Here is an 18,171-nt window from a genome sequence, read left to right on the forward strand (position 1 = left end):
AACCCCGGCGATAACCCTGGAGGCAATAGATAAATAAATTAAATAACCAGGGTAGAGGCCCAGGCGGTGGTGCGCCCAGCCGAGTGGACACATTACTATGCAAGGACCCAGGTTCGAGCCCTGGCTCCCCACCTGCAAAGGGACACTTTAGATTGATGGGTGAAGCTGGACTGCAGGTGTCTCCCGTCCCCTCTCAATTTCTCTCTGTCCTAGCAAATAAAATAGAAAGAAAAAGACAGGAAGAAGGAAGGCGGGAGGAAGGAAAACCCCAACACGCCCCCCCCCCAGTGCAGGCAGGGCTTGCGAGTCCCCCCCCCCCAGTGCAGGCAGGGCTTGCGAGTCCCCCCCCCAGTGCAGGCAGGGCTTGCGAGTCCCCCCCACCAGTGCAGGCAGGGCTTGCGAGTCCCCCCCCCACCAGTGCAGGCAGGGCTTGCGAGTCCCCCCCCGCAGTGCAGGCAGGGCTTGCGAGTCCCCCCCCCCACCAGTGCAGGCAGGGCTTGCAAGTCCCCCCCCCCAGTGCAGGCAGGGCTTGCAAGTCCCCCCCCACCAGTGCAGGCAGGGCTTGCAAGTCCCCACCCCCACCAGTGCAGGCAGGGCTTGCAAGTCCCCCCCCCCACCAGTGCAGGCAGGGCTTGCAAGTCCTTCCTGCTTGTTGGCCTCCCTCTCGGCACAGCCCGACAGTGTGCGCTGCAGCTGCCCAGGAAGTCAGGTTTCACCTCAGATGGGTGAGAAACCAACTTGCTTGCTCTTCCCCCCTTGTAGGTGAGTGAAGAAATAGGGACAAATCAAACACCAGAGAAGCCGGCTGGCGTGCGCCAAACCCGGCGCCAAAGCTTCCGTGAATCTAACACTATTCTCATTCTCTCTCTCTCTCTCTCTCTGTCTCTCTCTCTCGCGCGCGCGCGCGGGCGCCTCCAGGATTATTGCTGGGGCTGGGTGCCCGCACTACGAATCCACTGCTCCTGGAGGGCATTTTTCCCATTTCGCTACCGTTATTGCCCGTTATTGTTGTCATTGTTGCTGTTATCATTGCTGTCATTGTTGTTGGACAGGACAGAGAGAAATGGAGAGAGGAGGGGAAGACAGAGAGGGGGAGAGAAAGACAGACACCTGCAGACCTGCTTCACTGCCTGTGAAGCGACCCCCTGCAGGTGGAGAGCCGGGGGCTCGAACCGGGATCCTTATGCTGGTCCTTGTGCTTTGCGCCACCTGCGCTTAACCCACTGCGCTAGTGCCTAACCACCCCTTTCTTTTTTTAATATTTATTTATTTATTCCCTTTTATTGCCCTTGTTGTTTTATTGTTGTAGTAATTATTGTTGTTGTTATTGATGTCGTCATTGCTGGATAGGACAGAGAGAAATGGAGAGAGGAGGGGAAGACAGAGAGGGGGAGAGAAAGACAGACACCTGCAGACCTGCTTCACCGCCTGTGAAGTGACTCCCCTGCAGGTGGGGAGCCTGGGACTTGAACCTGGATCCTTCTGCCAGTCCCTCCGCTTTGCAAAGCCTGCACTTAACCCAATGCGCTACTGCCTGACCCCCCCCGCCTTTTAATGCTGTTGCTTTCTCTTCTTGCCTGGCTTCCTGGACTCCTCCAACCCATGTATTTTCAGTAGCACAGTTCTTACATGATGCTTCCATTCCCCCTGGGGGCGATGGGGGAATGCAGAGGGACACATCTACACTGAGAGTAAATAACTTTTTGTTTTTAAACCATATGTGTCTGTTTTTTTGCCCAGGCCTCACATTTGTCTTTTTTTTTTTTTAAAAGATTTTATTTATTTATTCATGAGGAAGATAAGAGGAGAGAGAGAAAAATCACTCTGGTACATGTGCTGCCGGGGATTGAACTCGGGAACTCATGATTGAGAAGCCAATGCTTTATCCACTGCGCCACCTCCTGCACCACTGTTTTGTTTTGTTTTTTCCTTACATTTTTTTTTTACCAGAGCACTGATCTGGCTTATGGTGGTGCAGGAGGTTGACTCTGGGTCTTCAGAGTTTCTTTGCATAACCATGATGCTATCTACCCCTGCCATTTTTGTTGTTGTTTTGTTTTGTTTTGTTTTTGCCACCAAGGTTATTGTTGGGGTTCGGTGCTACCCTCTCCTGGTAGCTCATTTCTCTCTCTCTCTCTTCCCTTCCCTTTTCCCTATTAACTAGGACAAAGAGAAACTGAAAGGGTAGGGGGAGATAGAGAGGGAGTCCTGCTTCACTGCTTCTGAAGCTTCCTCCCTGCAGGCCTTGAGTACAGTGAAGTTTGTGCTCACCGGGCGCACGCCAACAGCTCTCGCCTTTTCTTAACATGTCAGAGTGAGTAAGTCACATCTGTGAAAGACTTCAACCCCTCGGTGTCCCTCAAGTCGCAATTTCAGTAGGAAGTCTTGAAGTGGAAGAACTGTCAAATCCTGTCCTGACAGGAATCTTTGTGTCCTTGAGATTCCCATACGCCAGCAACCCGGGATCATCAGAACCTCGGATCTTCCCCTGTGTTGTGTCCCCAGGCACACCAGAAGCGGCGGGCCTCACTCTCAGTGGCCGTGCGATCCATCCTGGGAATCGTCACCGGAAGCACCAGCAGCCGTTTCCGAAAGATCTGCTTCCAGGCCCTTCAAGTTAGTAGGAAACTCAGGATACTTAAACGTGCCGGGGTCTAAGGGACACTCTGCTCTTGACCCGGTGATGTTTACACGGTGCTTTAGAATCAGTTCGTCCGCCCCTTCTGTGGTTCTGCCTGTGATGCACATCTAAGAAATAGCTGTTGAATGGATAGTGGTACATGTACTGACTTCAAAAGCAAGAAAACAGATATCAAGTTGTCTTTTTTTTTTTTTTAAGATTTTATTTATTTATTAATGAGAAAGAAGAGAGAGAGAAAGAACCAGACATCACTCTGGTACATGTGCTGCCGGGGACTGAACTCAGGACCTCATGGTTGAGAGTCTAATGCCTTAGCCACTGTGCCACTTCCCGGACCACACGTTGTTCTTTTTTTAAGATTTATTTACTGACATGTGGGAAAAAATGGAAAACCAGAACATTACTCTAACACATCAAACTCGGGACCTTGTGATTTTTTAAGTATAGGGTCCTAGTCACTACACCACCTCCAGGAGCTGTCTTCTCTCTCCCTCTCCCTCTCCCTCTCTGTCCCCCCCACCTTTTCCAGCAGAATTACCAGTGGGGCTCAGTCTTTGCACAGCTCTACCATTCCCGGTCACCTCTCTTCTTTCTTTGTTTCGGTATAAAGTGAGAGATGGGGGAGAGAGAGGAAGACAGAAACAGGGGAGGAGAGACGGAGTCCTGTAGCAGTGCACCGCTGCTCACGAACCTTCGTCTCTGCAGGTGAGAGCCGAGGGGCTTGAACTCTGCTCAGCATGCACAGTCACCTGTGGCAACAGCCTCTTGCAGAGCACACAACCAGGGATGGGCAAGGCTGGGACTGCACCCGTGACCCCGGGTTCCTGCGGTGGCAAATATGAGCACAGTGGAGATCAGCAAAGCACAGGGTCAGGCGGCACAGACAGCTTATCAAGTTTGAGAGTGAGGCCTGAAGTCAGACCTTACTACGTGAACACGTATTTGAACTGATTATGCGGTTAACTCCCCTCATCTTCATCCATAGATTGGAAAAATAACAGTACCTTACAGGGTCAGGATGAGAGCAAGGGCTAAATGTGTAGGGGTGTGTGTGTGTGTGTGTGTGTGTGTGTGTGTGTGTGTGTGTGTGTGTGTGTGTGTGTGTTGAGTGTGTGAAAAATCCCACAGAAGGGACGCTTCCTTCAGTGCAGTGAGGCCTGGCTCAAACCTGGGTCACACACATGGGAAAGCAGTGTGCTACCCGAGAGAACTATTTTGCTGGCCCAAGGACTCAGTGTGAATGTGGATAGCACACAGCAGGTTCTTGATAAATGTTCCTTTTTTTTTTTTAATTTTCTTAGGAACTGACCAGTCGGTGTTATCAGTGGGGTGACCGTCACTCCACGTCACAGATGTAGATACTGCCCAGTAAACGTGATCATCACAGTTCAGATTCTGCATATCATCTCTCATGTGTTATGTAGTTGTAACCACAGATTCCTGCTTTCATACTGTGATACTGCCCTCTGTTTCGGCATTCTCCGGGTTACTGAGATATTAGTGGACTGTTACCCGATATCCCACTGTACTTTTTTTTTCTTTTTTCTTTCCTTTCTGTACCAGAGCACTGCTCAGCTTCGCCTTATGCTGGTGTGAGGGATTGAACCCGGGACTTTCGAGCCTCGTGCACGAGAGTCTTTTTGTATAACCATTAAGCTATCTACTCCACCTCCACTGTAATAATTTAGTCAACCATCTTACTAATGTCAGACATTTATGTTGTCTCATATTCTTCTGTCAATGTAAACAGTATTTCAGTTGATACCCTTATGTCACCTTTTGGATATTTCCTAAGATTAATTTCTACAGGTGGAGTTACTGGAGTAAAGAATGTAACACTCGACAGGGGGAGATAGCATAATGGTTATGCAAACAGACTCTCATGCCTGAGGCTCCAAAGTCCCAGGTTTAATGCCCTGCACCACCATAAGCCAGAGCTGAGCAGTGCTCTGGTTTAAAAAAATTTAAAAATAGGGGATTGGGCGGTAGCACAGCGGGTTTAACGTACATGGCACAAAGCGCAAGGACTGGCGAAAGGACCCCCGGTTCAAGCTCCCGGCTCCCCACCTGCAATGTAGTCACTTTACAGGCAGTAAAGCAGGTCTGCAGGTGTCTATCTTTCTCTCCCCCTGTCTGTCTTCCCCTCCTCTCTCCATTTCTCTCTGACCTACCCAACAGCAACATCAATGGTAATAATAATAATAATGACAACAAAATGGGAAAAAATGGCCTCCAGGAGCAGTGGATTCATAGTGCAGGCACCCAGCCCCAGTGATAACCCTGGAGGCAAATAATAATAATAATAATAATAAACAAAGAATATAACATCTTGTGGTCCGGGAGGTGGCACCATGGATAAAGCATTGGGCTCTCAAGCATAAGGTCCTGAGTTCAGTCCCTGACAGCCTGTATGCCAGAGAGAGTTCTTCCTCTCTCCTCCTTTTTTTTTTTTTTTTATTTTTTTTTATTTATTTTATTTATTTATTCCCTTTTGTTGCCCTTGTTGTTTTTTTGTTGTAGTTATTATTGTTGTTGTTGTTGTTGGATAGGACAGAGAGAAATGGAGAGAGGAGGGGAAGACAGAGAGGAGGAGAGAAAGACAGACACCTGCAGACCTGCTTCACCGCCTGTGAAGCGACTCCCCTGCAGGTGGGGAGCCGGGGTTCGAACCGGGATCCTTATGCCGGTCCTTGTGCTTTGCGCCACCTGCGCTTAACCCGCTGCGCTACAGCCCGACTCCCTCCTCTCTCCTCCTATCCCTCTCATTAATAAACGAAATATTTTTGGGAGTTGGGAGGTAGCGCAGCAGGTTAAGCGCTCATGGCACGAATTGCAAGGACCGGAGTGAGGATCCCGGTTCGAGCCCCCGGCTCCCCACCTGCAGGGGAATCGCTTCACAGACAGTGAAGCAGGTCTGCAGGTGTCTGTCTTTCTCTCTCTCTGTCTTCCCTCCTCTCTCCATTTCTCTCTGTCCTATCCAACAATTCGACATCAATAACAATAACAATAATAACTACAACAATAAAACAACAAGGGCAACAAAAGGGAATAAATAAATATAAAAAATTTAAAAAATAAATGAAATATTTAAAAAATAAAACTATTTTTTTTAAAAAGAATAACACCTTTGTGGGGCTGGGAAGAAAGCATAAAAGCTCTCATGACTGAGGCTTTGAGGTCCCAGGTTCAGTCCCTAGCATAAGCAAAAGCCAGAGCTAAACAATATTCTGGCTTTTCTCTCTGTACCTCTCTCATTAAAAAAATAAATAAATATGGGGCTAGGGAGACAGCATGATGGTTCTGTAGAAAGACTTTTGTACCGGAGGCTCTGACATTTCATGTTCAATCCCCAGCACCACCATCAACCAGAGCTGAGCAGGGCTCTGATGTACTCCCCCCCCACCTCTCCATATCTCATTAAAATAAAATATTAAATACATAAATAAATTAAATGTTTAAAGAGTATAATGCCTGAGAAGGGGTGGACAGCATCATGGCTACGGAAAGACTCTCGTGCCTGAGTTCCAGGTTCAATCCCCTGTACCACCACAAGCCAGAGCTGAGCAGTACTCTGGTTAAGGGGAAAAAGAGCATAACACCTTTACATTTTAGTGGATTTTTGACTGCTGACACTGCTCAGCTCTGGCTTATGGTGCTGCTGGGGACTGAACCTGGGAGCTCAGATCAATAGCAGAGGCTAGAGAGTAGAGCACTATCTTGGCAATCTTGAGGTTGGTCCTAGCTTTCAGACTGAGATCTTGGGTGGGTCACTTCTCCAATTTAAATTCCAACTTTTGTAGCTATGAAGTTTATGTGTTGTAGTAGGTGGTTAGGGTGGTCCCCTTTAGCTTTAATATCCTACCCATAAATTATGGCTGTAACTATCATTTCCCCCCTCTCCTCCCAAAAAGACTTATCTGAGGGAGAGTTCTCACCTGTCTTAGAGGCTCCATTGCACCTCTTGTGTCTTAGAGGAGAGCAGGTCACAGCAGCTGCATCTCGGGGACGCTCGTCCCTCTAGAGAAAGGGAATAGAGTCCTGGCGGGAGGCTGTTGTCAGGCAGCAGAGACGGGAAGACGCCTCGCACACGAGCCATGGCCGCCTGCCTCAGGTCTCCCAGGCCTGCTCCCACCCTCCCTCTCTCCCTCTCTGTTCCCTTCTTACTTCTTTAAAGACTCAGTAGAAGTTTACTACAAAATGGGAACAAGCAGCAACAATGAAATCACTTTGGGTCTCCCAAGTCTGTTTTATTTTAAAGATCTTTGCAGGATGTTTGGATAAACAAAGAAGAAAAGCAGGGGATGAGAAATCTCAATCCCACATATTTACAGAATTGTCAGTTCAGAACTCCAGACCTTACGCTTGCGAGCCAGGTAGGTTCCCTCCCCGCTGTGAAGCTCCCACCCAGCTCACCAGTAGCACACAGGTTAGTCACCAGCACTGACCTGGCGACTCCTGGAGAAATCCTGTAGAGGACACACATTTTAAATGAATCATCTCTAGCTGACATGGCCAAAAAAAACTTGAAGTTAGCGCTATTTTGAACACTGACTCAACGCTAGGGTCTCTCCCTCACTTTGAAATCTAAATCTCTATTAAATCTAAAAGCTGTTTGATGCTATGACTGCGACTGAACTCACTGTGGTAACTATCATGCTACACAGCAGATCAAACAGCCATGTCGTGCACTCAGAGGGTATCTGGTGGTGTGTTCAGTGATACTGCGGAAAAAAGAAATCCGAAACTTTGGGCTAAACACTGAGAACAGTTATGCTACTAGTTTTTTTAAATTTATTTTAATTTATTTATTGTGTGATTAATGTTTTACAATCGACAGCGAATACAATAGTTTGTACATGTGTAACGTTTCTGTTTTCCACATAACAATACAACCCCACTAGGTCCTCTGTCATCCTTTTCCAGGACCTGTACTCGACCCCCCCCCCCCCAAGAGTCTTTTACTTTGGTGCAATACTAGTTTTACTGAGTAGACTTTAAAATCAAATTACCTTCGCCAGCGCTACTTACGGTTTTAATTTTCCCTCGAATCAACCTCTGCACATCACTCATAAGCTTCACCCCTTTTTCTCTGTCATGATCTCTTCTTCTCAAGATCTCCCAGGTCTGCTCTGCACGAACATCATTGTTAGTTTTGCCACCAGCTGCCTGCTCTGCTTTTGTCCCTCCTTCCTTGGACGTCGCCTGCTAGGTTTCCTGGCTGGAGACGCCTCCCTCCTGCTGCCTGGTGGGCTCTTCTCTTCCTGTTGAGTTTACGTGCCCACTGGATGTCTTGGTGTTTCCTGCCTCAGCTACTTATTCTCGAACTGCCTTACACGTGTGTGTGTTTTCTTCCAGGTTATGTGGCACTTTTCCTCAAAGTTCTGGGATGTGATTTCAGGGCCACCTTCCTTAACTTTTCTTGGGAATGTCTTTGGAGAAGCAGAATCAGTTTTCTCGTGAATTTTTTTTCTTGTCACATATTTGGGCCTTTTCCTAGTAACTCTCCCCCCTAAACGTCCACTATAACAGTTCTTACATGTGAGCTCCATCAGGCGCAAACCGCCGCTCAGCTACCTCCACTCGTCCTGCTCCTGCCGCCGCCCATGTCTTTCTCCTTCTGTGTCCGTAGGATCCAAGGGAACTCCATGGAGGGTGGCAGCCGTGTCCCTTTTTGTCTCTTCATCTGTCTCCAACCCATTTTAGGCAGCTGACACACAGGAGTTTGGGGCAAAACTGGACAAAGCATTTCACGAAGTCACCCAGCACCGATTTCGCCATAGCTGTGAAGTGGAGCCGGTGAGTGTGAAATGATAAGCAGTGCTTTGCTGGGAGCCCTTGGCGTGGCCCGTGACGGCCCCCACACTGGGTGAAGGGTCCCGGGGCTAGCCTTTCAGCAAGGAGCGACTTCACAGTACACACACGCTGCTACACGGGGAGAGGCACGGCTGGATGTCGTGTGACTCCACTTCTGCCGCTGACTAGTTGTGTGGTGTTACTGTCTAAGTCCTTTAACTTTCTGAAGTGTTCAGTAAAACAGGAATGATGCAGACCTGACCTGGAGTGTTTTGAGTGAGATGGTGGGAATAAAATGCTGAGCACAGCCTCACTCTCTCGTGCTGGGAATATGATGAAATTCTTGTTTAGTTTTACCTAATCAAAACACACTTTTAATCTAGTCACCTCTTTTATTTTACTTTATTTTTCCAGAGCACTACTCAGTTCTTGTTCATGTGGGTGTGGGGGGGCTGAACCTGGGGCCTCGGAGCCTCAGGCATTAGAGTCTGCTGTGACTCCTATGCTACTGTTCCCACTCCACTCACCTCTTTAATACTGGGGATAGTGTACTGCTGGGCTCTCAGCCCGGAGAATGAAATGACTGTGTCTGCCTGTGCCTCTGGGTGGCACAGTGTGGGAAGCAGGGAAGCCCAGCGTCTCCGGACTCCAGGTATAGCTGGTTGTAAGGCTCCGACTGTGGCTGCCTCTTGACTCCAGTCAGCAGGATGGACTTTCCTGGAACTGTAGCATAAAATGAGTAAATTCAGAAAGTTACATCACTGGAGGGCTGGGTGGTGGCACACTGGGTTAAGCACATGTAATAGGAAGCACAAGGATCCCGGTTCGAGCCCCTGCCTCCCCACCTGCAGGGGAGTCGCCTCACAAGCTGTGAAGTGGGTCTGCAGGTGTCTGTCTTTCTTTTTTTCTTCTTTTTAAATTTCTTTCTTTTTTATTTAAATGTTTTAAAAAATATATTTAGTCCCTTTTACTGCCCTAGTTTTATTGCTGTAGTTATTATTGTTGTTCTTGATGTCATCGTTGTTGGATAGGACAGAGAGAAATGGAGAGAGGAGGGGAAGACAGAGGGGGAGAGAAAGACAGACACCTGCAGACCTGCTTCACTGCCTGTGAAGCGACTCTGCTGCAGGTGGGGAGCCAGGGGCTCAAACTGGGATCCTTAAGTCGGTCCTTGTGATTTGTGCCACCTGCACTTAACCCGCTGCGCTACTGCCCGACTCCCAAGTGTCTATCTTTCTCTCTCAGCTTCTCTCTGTCCTATCCAATAAAGGGGGGGGGGTGGTGGCCTCCAGGAGCAGTGGATTTGCAGTGCTGGCATCAAGCCCCAGCAATAACCCTGGAGGGTAAAAAAAAAAAGGTTAAATTACTGTACAGCTGCTCGGGCCAAGATGAAAAAACAGGCCAGATTTGCCCTTGGCTTGAAATAAAAATAAGAAATAAAGCCGGAAACATAGAAAACAGTGATTCTCCAGACACTGGGCATCAGCAGCAGATGGGGTAGTCACTCCTGAGAGGCGGAGAACAAAGGAGCCCTGGCACGGCCCCGCGCACTGCCCGGAGAGCGGTGAGGCTCTGGGCAGCGGCCACTCCGAGGAGCCCAGTCAGTGCACTAGGCGAAGGGGCGCCCGGATGGCCAGGAGACTCGGTTCTCAGGGCAGAGCAAAGTCCTGGAGCCCGCACCGCTGTCCTGATTCCCCTCTAGGACGCGTGCCATCAAGCTCCATGGTGTGAAGAAAGCAGCCAGGGAGAGAGCCACCGAGCGCAGCAGCCACAGGGCCACGGAGAGGCGAGACTTCCAAGCTCGAGGCCCCAGAGGGCCCACTCAGTGCCAGGCACACCACATGCCAGAGCTGAACAGTCCCTGGCGAGTCTTTCTCTCAAACATAAATAAATGAGACATAAATACCAAAGTGAAATCTCTTGTTAGAAAACAGTAATGAGAGCTGACAATGTACAGAGATCATGCAAGGCTAGGAATCGTGTCTTTAAAGAAGAAAGTGTCCTGAGTTATGGAGCATCTGGTAACATACTGGCTGTCCGAAAAGTCACGGTGGATTTTTTTCTGTACAAAAATGTGTCACGACTGTTCTGACAACCCAGCAGTATGCAGAGTCTTGCCTCAGCAATGGAGATAAAAACTGGACTTCCACCAGGGGCTGGCTGGAGGTGTACTTGGTTGAGCACACACGTTACAGAGCACAAGGATCCAGGTTTGAGCTCCCGGTCCCCACTTGCAGGGGGAAAGCTTTCCGAGTGGTGAAGCAATGCTGCAGGTGTGTGTGTGTGTGTCTCTCTCTCTCTCTATGTCCCCCTCCCCTCTTAATTTCTGCCTGTCTATCCAACAAATAAACAGATAATTAAAAAAAAAAAACAACTAAACTTCCACCAAACAGCAAGGAAAACAAGAGCAAAAATACAGCTATAAATGGAGCTATATCAAACTGAAAAGCTTCTGCACAGCAAAAGAACCGTCAGCAAGACAGAAAGACACCATCAAATGGGAGACGATCTTACATGCCACTCACAGGAGGAAATCAGTCAAGACAGCAATGGCTGTCACCTCACCCTGTGACAGTGGCTGGCCTCAGAGGATGGCATCAGCAAGTGGGGAGGAAGCAAGAGGTGGAGGACGGGGTCCCTTGACGTGGCTGGTGCACCGGCCCTGGGGAGCAGTCTGGAGATTGCTCCAAACATTCCAAATGGACCTGCAGGGGGGCGGGTGGCAGCGCAGCGGGTTAAGCACACGTGGCGCAAAGCGCAGGGACCAGCAGAAGGATCCTGGTTCGAGTCCCCGGCTCCCCACCTGCAGGGGAGTTGCTTCACAGGCGGTGAAGCAGGTCTGCAGGTGTCTGTCTTTCTCTCCCCCTCTCGGTCTTCCCCTCCTCTCTCCATTTCTCTCTGCCCTATCCAACAACGACGGCATCAACAATAACAATAATAACCACAACAAGGCTACAACAACAAGGGCAACAAAAGGGGGTTAAAATGGCCTCCAGGAGCAGTGGATTCATGGTACAGGCACTGAGCCCCAGCAGTAACCCCGGAGGCAAAAAAAAAAAATGGACCTAGCATATGACCCAGTGATTCCTCTGCTAGGTATCTATCCAGTGAGCACAAAACAAGCGTCTGAAGAGGATAGCGGTGGGATGGAGGTGAAACCATGGATGGAGCATTAGACCTCAAACAGGAGTCCTGAGTCCAATCCCTGGCAGCACGTGTACCAGAGTGATGTCTGGTTCTCTCTCTGCCTATCTTCTTCATAAATAAAGTCCTTAAAAGAGACCGGGGGGGTGGGGTTAGTGCACACCTGTGTTCATGATGGTGCCATGTGTCAAAGTTTGGAAGCATCCCAAGTGTCTGACAACAAATGAGTGACTAAGGAAGTTGTGGACTATACAGAATGGAATACTATGCAGCTGTAAAAAATGGGGGCCGTCACAAACTATCAGATACTTAGAGGAAAATATTGGCAAAACTCTTTTCTGCATAAAATTTAAAGACATCTTCAATGAAACGAATCCAATTACAAAGAAGACTAAGACAAGCATAAACCTATGGGACTACATCAAATTAAAAAGCTTCTGCACAGTTAAAGGAACTACTACCCAAACCAAGAGACCTCTCACAGAATGGGAGATCTTTACATGCCGTACATCAGACAAGAGGCTAATAACCAACATATATAAAGAGCTTGCAAATCTCAACAACAAGACAACAAATAACCCCATCCAAAAATGGGGGGAGGACTTGGACAGAATATTCACCACAGAAGAGATCCAAAAGACCGAGAAACACATGAAAAAATGCTCCAAGTCTCTGATTGTCAAAGAAACGCAAATAATGACAACAATGAGATACCACTCCACTCCTGTGAGAATGGCATACATCAGACATCAGAAAAGGTAACAGCAGCAAATGCTGGAGAGGGTGTGGGGTCAAAGGAACCCTCCTGCACTGCTGGTAGGAGTGTCAATGGGTCCCACCTCTGTGGAGAACAGTCTGGAGAACTCTCAGAAGGCTAGAAATGGACCTACCCTATGACCCTGCAATTCCTCTCCTGGGGATAGATCCTAAGTAACCCAACACATCCATCCAAAAAGATCTGTGTACACATATGTTCTTGGCAGCACAATCTGTAATAGCCAAAACCTGGAAGCAACCCAGGTGTCCAACAACAGATGAGTGGCTGAGCAAGTTGTGGTCTATATACACAATGGAATACTACTCAGCTGTAAAAAATGGTGACTTCACCGTTTTCAGCCGATCTTGGATGGACCTTGAAAAATTCATGTTATGTGAAGTAAGTCAGAAACAGAAGGATGAATATGGGATGATCTCACTCTCAGGCAGAAGTTGAAAAACAAGATCAGAAAAGAAAACACAAGTAGAACCTGAAATGGAATTGGAGTATTACACCAAAGTAAAAGACTCTGGGGTGGGTGGGTGGGGAGAGTACAGGTCCAAGAAGGATGACAGAGGACCTAGTGGGGGTTGTATTGTTATATGGAAAACTGGGGAATGTTATGCATGTACAAACTATTGTACTTACTGTTGAATGTAAAACATTAATCCTCAATAAAGAAATTTAAAAAAAAGGGGGGGCGGGAGATAACGCAGGAGGTTAGGCGCACATGGCACGAAACACAAGGACCGGCACCAGGATCCCGGTTCAAGCCCCCAGCTCCCCATCTGCAGAGGGGTCACTTTACAGGTGGTGAAGCAGGTCTGCAAGTGTCTATCTTTCTCTCCCTGTCTTCCCCTCCTCTCTTGACTTCTCTCTGTCCTACCTAACAACAACAACAGCAGTAGCAGTAACAATAGCAACAAGGGCAACAAAAATAGCCTTCAGGAGCAGTGGATTTGTAGCGCAGGCAACGAGCCCCAGCGATAACCCTGGAGGCAAGAAACAAGCAAACAAAAATGTTACGACATGTATGGAACTGGAGGGATCACTTTGAATAAAATAAGCCGGAAGGAGAAAGACAAATGTCAGATAAGCTCCCTCAGAGGCGGGCCCTGAGAAACACAACATGGGGCCCGAGGAAGGAACCCCAATGTGATGTGGTCTGAGGCAGCAGCTCCAAGGAATCGGGGTCTGGGTGTTAAAGAGCGAAACCAAACCACCATCCACTGCAAGGAAGCAAAAGATGTTTATTGACGAATTGCAATCCGGGCCGAGATGGTGACTGGTGTCAGTCTACCAAGCTCGACCCTGAACAAAGCTCAAACCATACAATTTATAGGAATTCAGACTACGCTCAGGGAGGGGGAGCACATCACCTTATCTGCCTATATCCAATCATTTCAAACTTAGCAAAAGCCTGATCCATTCAGAGCAAAGCATGGGCTATTTCTAAACATCACACCAGACCAATAGGTCATTGCCAAAGTGGGGGTCACCACATTTTTTTGTTCTTTATTGGGACCACCGACCATCTGTTTGCAATCTATCAGGTCATCATTTGTCAGGCCATTTTTAACTGTCTGGTCACAGTATTCTGTTGCAGAGGTCATGATGAGTCCTGCTCGCTGCAGGGTCTGTCAAAATAATTGATGGCCTCTCAGGTTCTGTCGAGGGGAAAGGGGCAAGGAATTTTCCACCTCACTGGTCAGGAAGGCAAAAAGCAACTATATTTAAACTATTCTTAAAACTCAAACTTAAAAAGCAACTATAACTATTTTAGAGTTACTGCCTCTAACACTGGGGAGCCACCGAGGGTACTGGGAGCCTAATGCCCTGTCTGTGGTGAGCGAGGGTGCCGGCCCACCCAACCAACGCAGAGGGGAAGCTCCCCTCACCGTGGCAGTGTTGCAGGTACTTCTTTCTCTCTCTCTCCCTCTCCCTGTCTCTATAGGAAAGAGAAAAAAAGGGGAGTCGGGCGGTAGCGCAGCGGGTTAAGCGCATGTGGCGCAAAGCACAAGGACCGGCATAAGGCTCCTGGTTCGAGCCCCCGGTTCCCCACCTGCAGGGGAGTCGCTTCACAGGCGGTGAAGCAGGTCTGCAGGAGTCTGTCTTTCTCTCCCCCTGTCTGTCTTCCCCTCTTCTCTCCATTTCTCTATCCAACAACGACATCAACAACAACAATAAAAATCAACAAGGGCAACAAAAGGGGAAAATAAATAAATAAATAATTTTTAAAAAAATTAACCATTAAGAGAAAGACAAGCCACAGACTTGGATAAAATATTTCTTTATTTATTTTATCAGAGCACTGCTCAGCTCTGGTTTATGGTGGGGTGGGGGATTGGACCTGGGACTTTGGAGCCTCAGGCATGACAGTCTGTTTGCATAACCATTATGCTGTCACCCCACCCTAAATATTTGCAAAAGACAACAAATTAAGTGATAGTTACCCAGCACATACAAAGAACTCTTAAATTTCTTTTTTAAAATTAATTTTATTTATTGGATAGAGACAGCCAGAAATTGAGCAGGAAGGGGGTGTTACAGAGGGAGAGAGACAGAGAGACACCTGCAGCCCTGCTTCACCACTTGCAAAGCTTTCCCCTTGCAGGTGGGGACGGGGGTTCGAACCCAGGTCCTTGAGCATTGTTTTTTTTAAAATTATTTTTATTTATTTATTGGACAGAGACAGCCAGAAATCAAGAGGGAAGGGAGGATAGAGAGACACCTGCAGTACTGCTTCACCACTCATGAAGCTTTCCCCCTGCAGGCAGGTGGGGACGGGGAACTCGAACCTGGGTCCTTGAGCATTGTAATGTGTGTGCTCAACCAGGCGCGCCACCACCGGCCCCAGAACTCTTAAATTTCAACAGCAAAAATACCCTGGTTAAAAATCGGCAGAAGACCTTGACTTGACCTCTTCTGCTGCATTGTGTTGCCACAGTGTCGGCTCATAGCCTCAGGCCACCCAAGGCCCAATTAACTTGGCAGACGCCCAGTGAACTCAGGTCTTACTCAGCAGTCAGAAGTCTTGAAAGAAACACTGAATCAATCCCTCCCTCACCTGTGCCAAGACATCTGCTTTAATGTGTACAAAGATTCTCTGAGGAAGGGTATGGTCTTCTTGTTTTCTGTAAACAAGAAAGAAATGGCAGTTAACTGCGAGGCTGGGCTTTGTACTGAGATGTCCTGGCTCTGCTGTTCAATGACACTGTGACAAAATAAGTCTGGACCCCAAGAGAGTAGTAAGCGCTGAGCAGAACCTATACTCCACTCAGAGCAGGAGCGGCCTGGTAATGGCCATCTGATAAGGAGTAGCCTTGTCAGTGGCACAAGAGTGGCACCCAGTGGCTTCTGCTAGAAACTACAAGATCAAGAATGGCTAGGCCACATTCTTTTTTTTTTTTCTTTTTAATATTTATTTATTCCCTTTTGTTGACCTTGTTGTCTCGTTGTTGAATAGGACAGAGAGAAATGGAGAGAGGAGGGGAAGACAGAGAGGGGGAGAGAAAGACAGACACCTGCAGACCTGCTTCACCGCCTGTGAAGCGACTCCCTTGCAGTTGGGGAGCCGGGGGCTCGAACCGGGATCCTTATGCCGGTCCTTGCGCTTTGCGCCACCGGCCGACTCCCCACATTTATATTCTTAAAAACAAGGAGCTAGGAGGACTGGGTTGACCTTAGTGCTTTTGTTTCTCTGTCCAAACTGAACCAACAAGTGCATCAGGGTGTTGAAAGTCCACAAGCTGTGCCCGGCTTGATCCTCCGTCACTCGGCAAACACTCACCCCGTGTATGGCGTTGTGCCAGCCGGGAAGAATAGGGAGCTTACCCCGAAGCGGGGTAGAGTAAGGTGTGGAAAGTGGACACACACATTAAGAATGAACACGGCAGGTGAAGGGAAGACAGCACAGTGGTTCTGCAGACAGACTCTCCTGCCTGAGGCTCCAAAGTCCCAGGCTCAGTCTCCTGCACCACCGTAAGCCAGGGCTGAGCAGGCTCTGGTCAAAGAAACAAATAATAATATAAAATATGGATGTGCTTCAGAACCAAGAAGCAGAACAGAGAGTGAGCGAGTGAGTGAGTGAGCGAGCGAGTGAGAGCTGAGGAAGCAACTGCCCTTCCCCAGCAGCGGCTGGAGTGGGCTGCCTCGGGCTGGTGGGGCTGCAGATTCAGGGAGCCAGGGGGCAGTAAGCCAGCTGCAGGTGAGGGGACGCGGGTCTCACTTCCGTCTCAATGTCTCAGCAGCCGCCCCCAGAGAAGACTGTGGCAGCAAGCAGCACCCAGGACGCCCGTGAGAGCAGCAGCCCGGGTGAGACTGGGCGCCTGTGTGTGTGTGGGGGGGGGGGGGCACGGCAGGGAAGTAGGGACACCCACCGAGCTTCCACTCTGCCCCTCCGCTGCAGCCGCCGCCTCTAGGATGGCATGGGTCTCCGGGGGCGGAAGGAGGCATTCTGCCTGGAAAATGGCTGTTACCATGGGGCTGGCATGTGGTTGGACAGCTGCAAAAGCCAGGCTCAGGCAGCCTGGGTACAACAGACTCGGGGCCTGAGTCTCTCCCTGGGTGCCGCCGCCAGCACCGCCCCCCCCTCGCTCTGGCTCCTCCTCTGCCCGGGCCTCTGGCTGTGCCCTGGGGAGGTGCCAGCGTGTCTGACGAGACGGTGACTGCGGTCACTTCCTCCACGTCACACTCCAATATTTGCAAAGTTTTACTTATTAGTGAGAGATGAGAGAGGCAAACATCACTTTGGTGTGTGATGCCAGGGGTTGAACTCTGGACCTCATGCCCAAGGCTCTGACACCTTGTCCACTGTGCCACCTTCTCGGCCGCTGTCCTCCAACAGTCAAACAGCCACAGGGCCTCTGCGAAGGCATTCCTTCCGAGAATTATTATTTTTTGCCTCCAGGGTTATTTCTGGGGCTCGGTGCTGCACCACAAGTCCACTGCTCCTGGAGGCTATTTTTTTTTCCTTTTGTTGCCTTTTTTAAAAAAAATCATCATTGTGGTTATTATTATTATTGTGGTTGTCGTCGTTGTTGGATGGGACAGAGAGAAATGGAGAGAGGAGGGGAAGACAGAGAGGGGGAGAGAAAGACAGACACCTGCAGACCTGCTTCATTGCTTGTGCAGCGACCCCCCCTGCAGGTGGGGAGCCGGGGGCTCGAACCCGGATCATTGCCCACGTGCGCTTAACCCGAGCGCTACCGCCCGACCCCCACGATCTTTCCAACAACAAGCGCAAAGCATAAACCCCTTGGCTGCCACATGTCCCCTCCAGATAAAAACCCACACCGCAGCTTTCTGGTTCCCACTCAGCTCTTCCGAAGCCCGAAACACCCGCTCGGCGCGCTAGTCGGGCGAGGAGCCTCCCCCCCCCCCCCCCCCCCCCGCTGCTCCGCGCGATTCTTCGTCCCCAGACCGCGGCCCGGGCAGCTGTCTGTCTGTCTGTCCGGACACACGCTGCCCCTGGGAGACACAGACACGGAAGAGCCCAGCCTGGCGGAGGAGGGCGGCGCAGACCCCAGGGCTCTGCCGCAGCGCGGGGCGAGCGGCACTAGGCCGAGGGTTTGGCGCTGCCGCGGCGGCCCAGCTCGGAGCCTTCGGCCCGGGGGAGCGGCGTCGGGTCTGCGCGGGGGGCTGGGGCTGGGGGCTGACGACCGTCTCCTCCCAGGGACCAGCCCGCGGGCGGAAAAGAGGCTCAAGAGCGGCAGCCCCGGCCGGGAAGCGGAGGAGACGCGGGCTTCCGGCCCCGGCCCCTGCGGCACCAGGGGCGAGCCTGCGGGCGGCCTGGAGGAGGTGTCCAAGCGGGGCCCGGGGGCGGGGGGGGGGCCGG

General features: G+C 49.8%; 1 protein-coding gene across 1 annotated transcript in view; it reads left to right on the plus strand.

Annotated features, from left to right (window-relative positions):
• The window catches only part of TOP6BL (TOP6B like initiator of meiotic double strand breaks), a 73,172-nt gene that overhangs the window by 54,783 nt on the left and 218 nt on the right, over positions 1-18,171 (plus strand). Inside the window, exons 12-17 of the mRNA XM_060184177.1 lie at positions 2,506-2,616; positions 8,345-8,437; positions 16,583-16,649; positions 17,245-17,384; positions 17,583-17,690; positions 18,033-18,134. Of these exons, the coding sequence (XP_060040160.1) occupies positions 2,506-2,616; positions 8,345-8,437; positions 16,583-16,649; positions 17,245-17,384; positions 17,583-17,690; positions 18,033-18,134 (621 nt within the window). The remainder of the gene's footprint in view (positions 1-2,505; positions 2,617-8,344; positions 8,438-16,582; positions 16,650-17,244; positions 17,385-17,582; positions 17,691-18,032; positions 18,135-18,171) is intronic.

Source organism: Erinaceus europaeus, unplaced genomic scaffold (genome assembly GCF_950295315.1).
Source record: "Erinaceus europaeus unplaced genomic scaffold, mEriEur2.1 scaffold_264, whole genome shotgun sequence".
NCBI lineage: Eukaryota > Metazoa > Chordata > Mammalia > Eulipotyphla > Erinaceidae > Erinaceus > Erinaceus europaeus.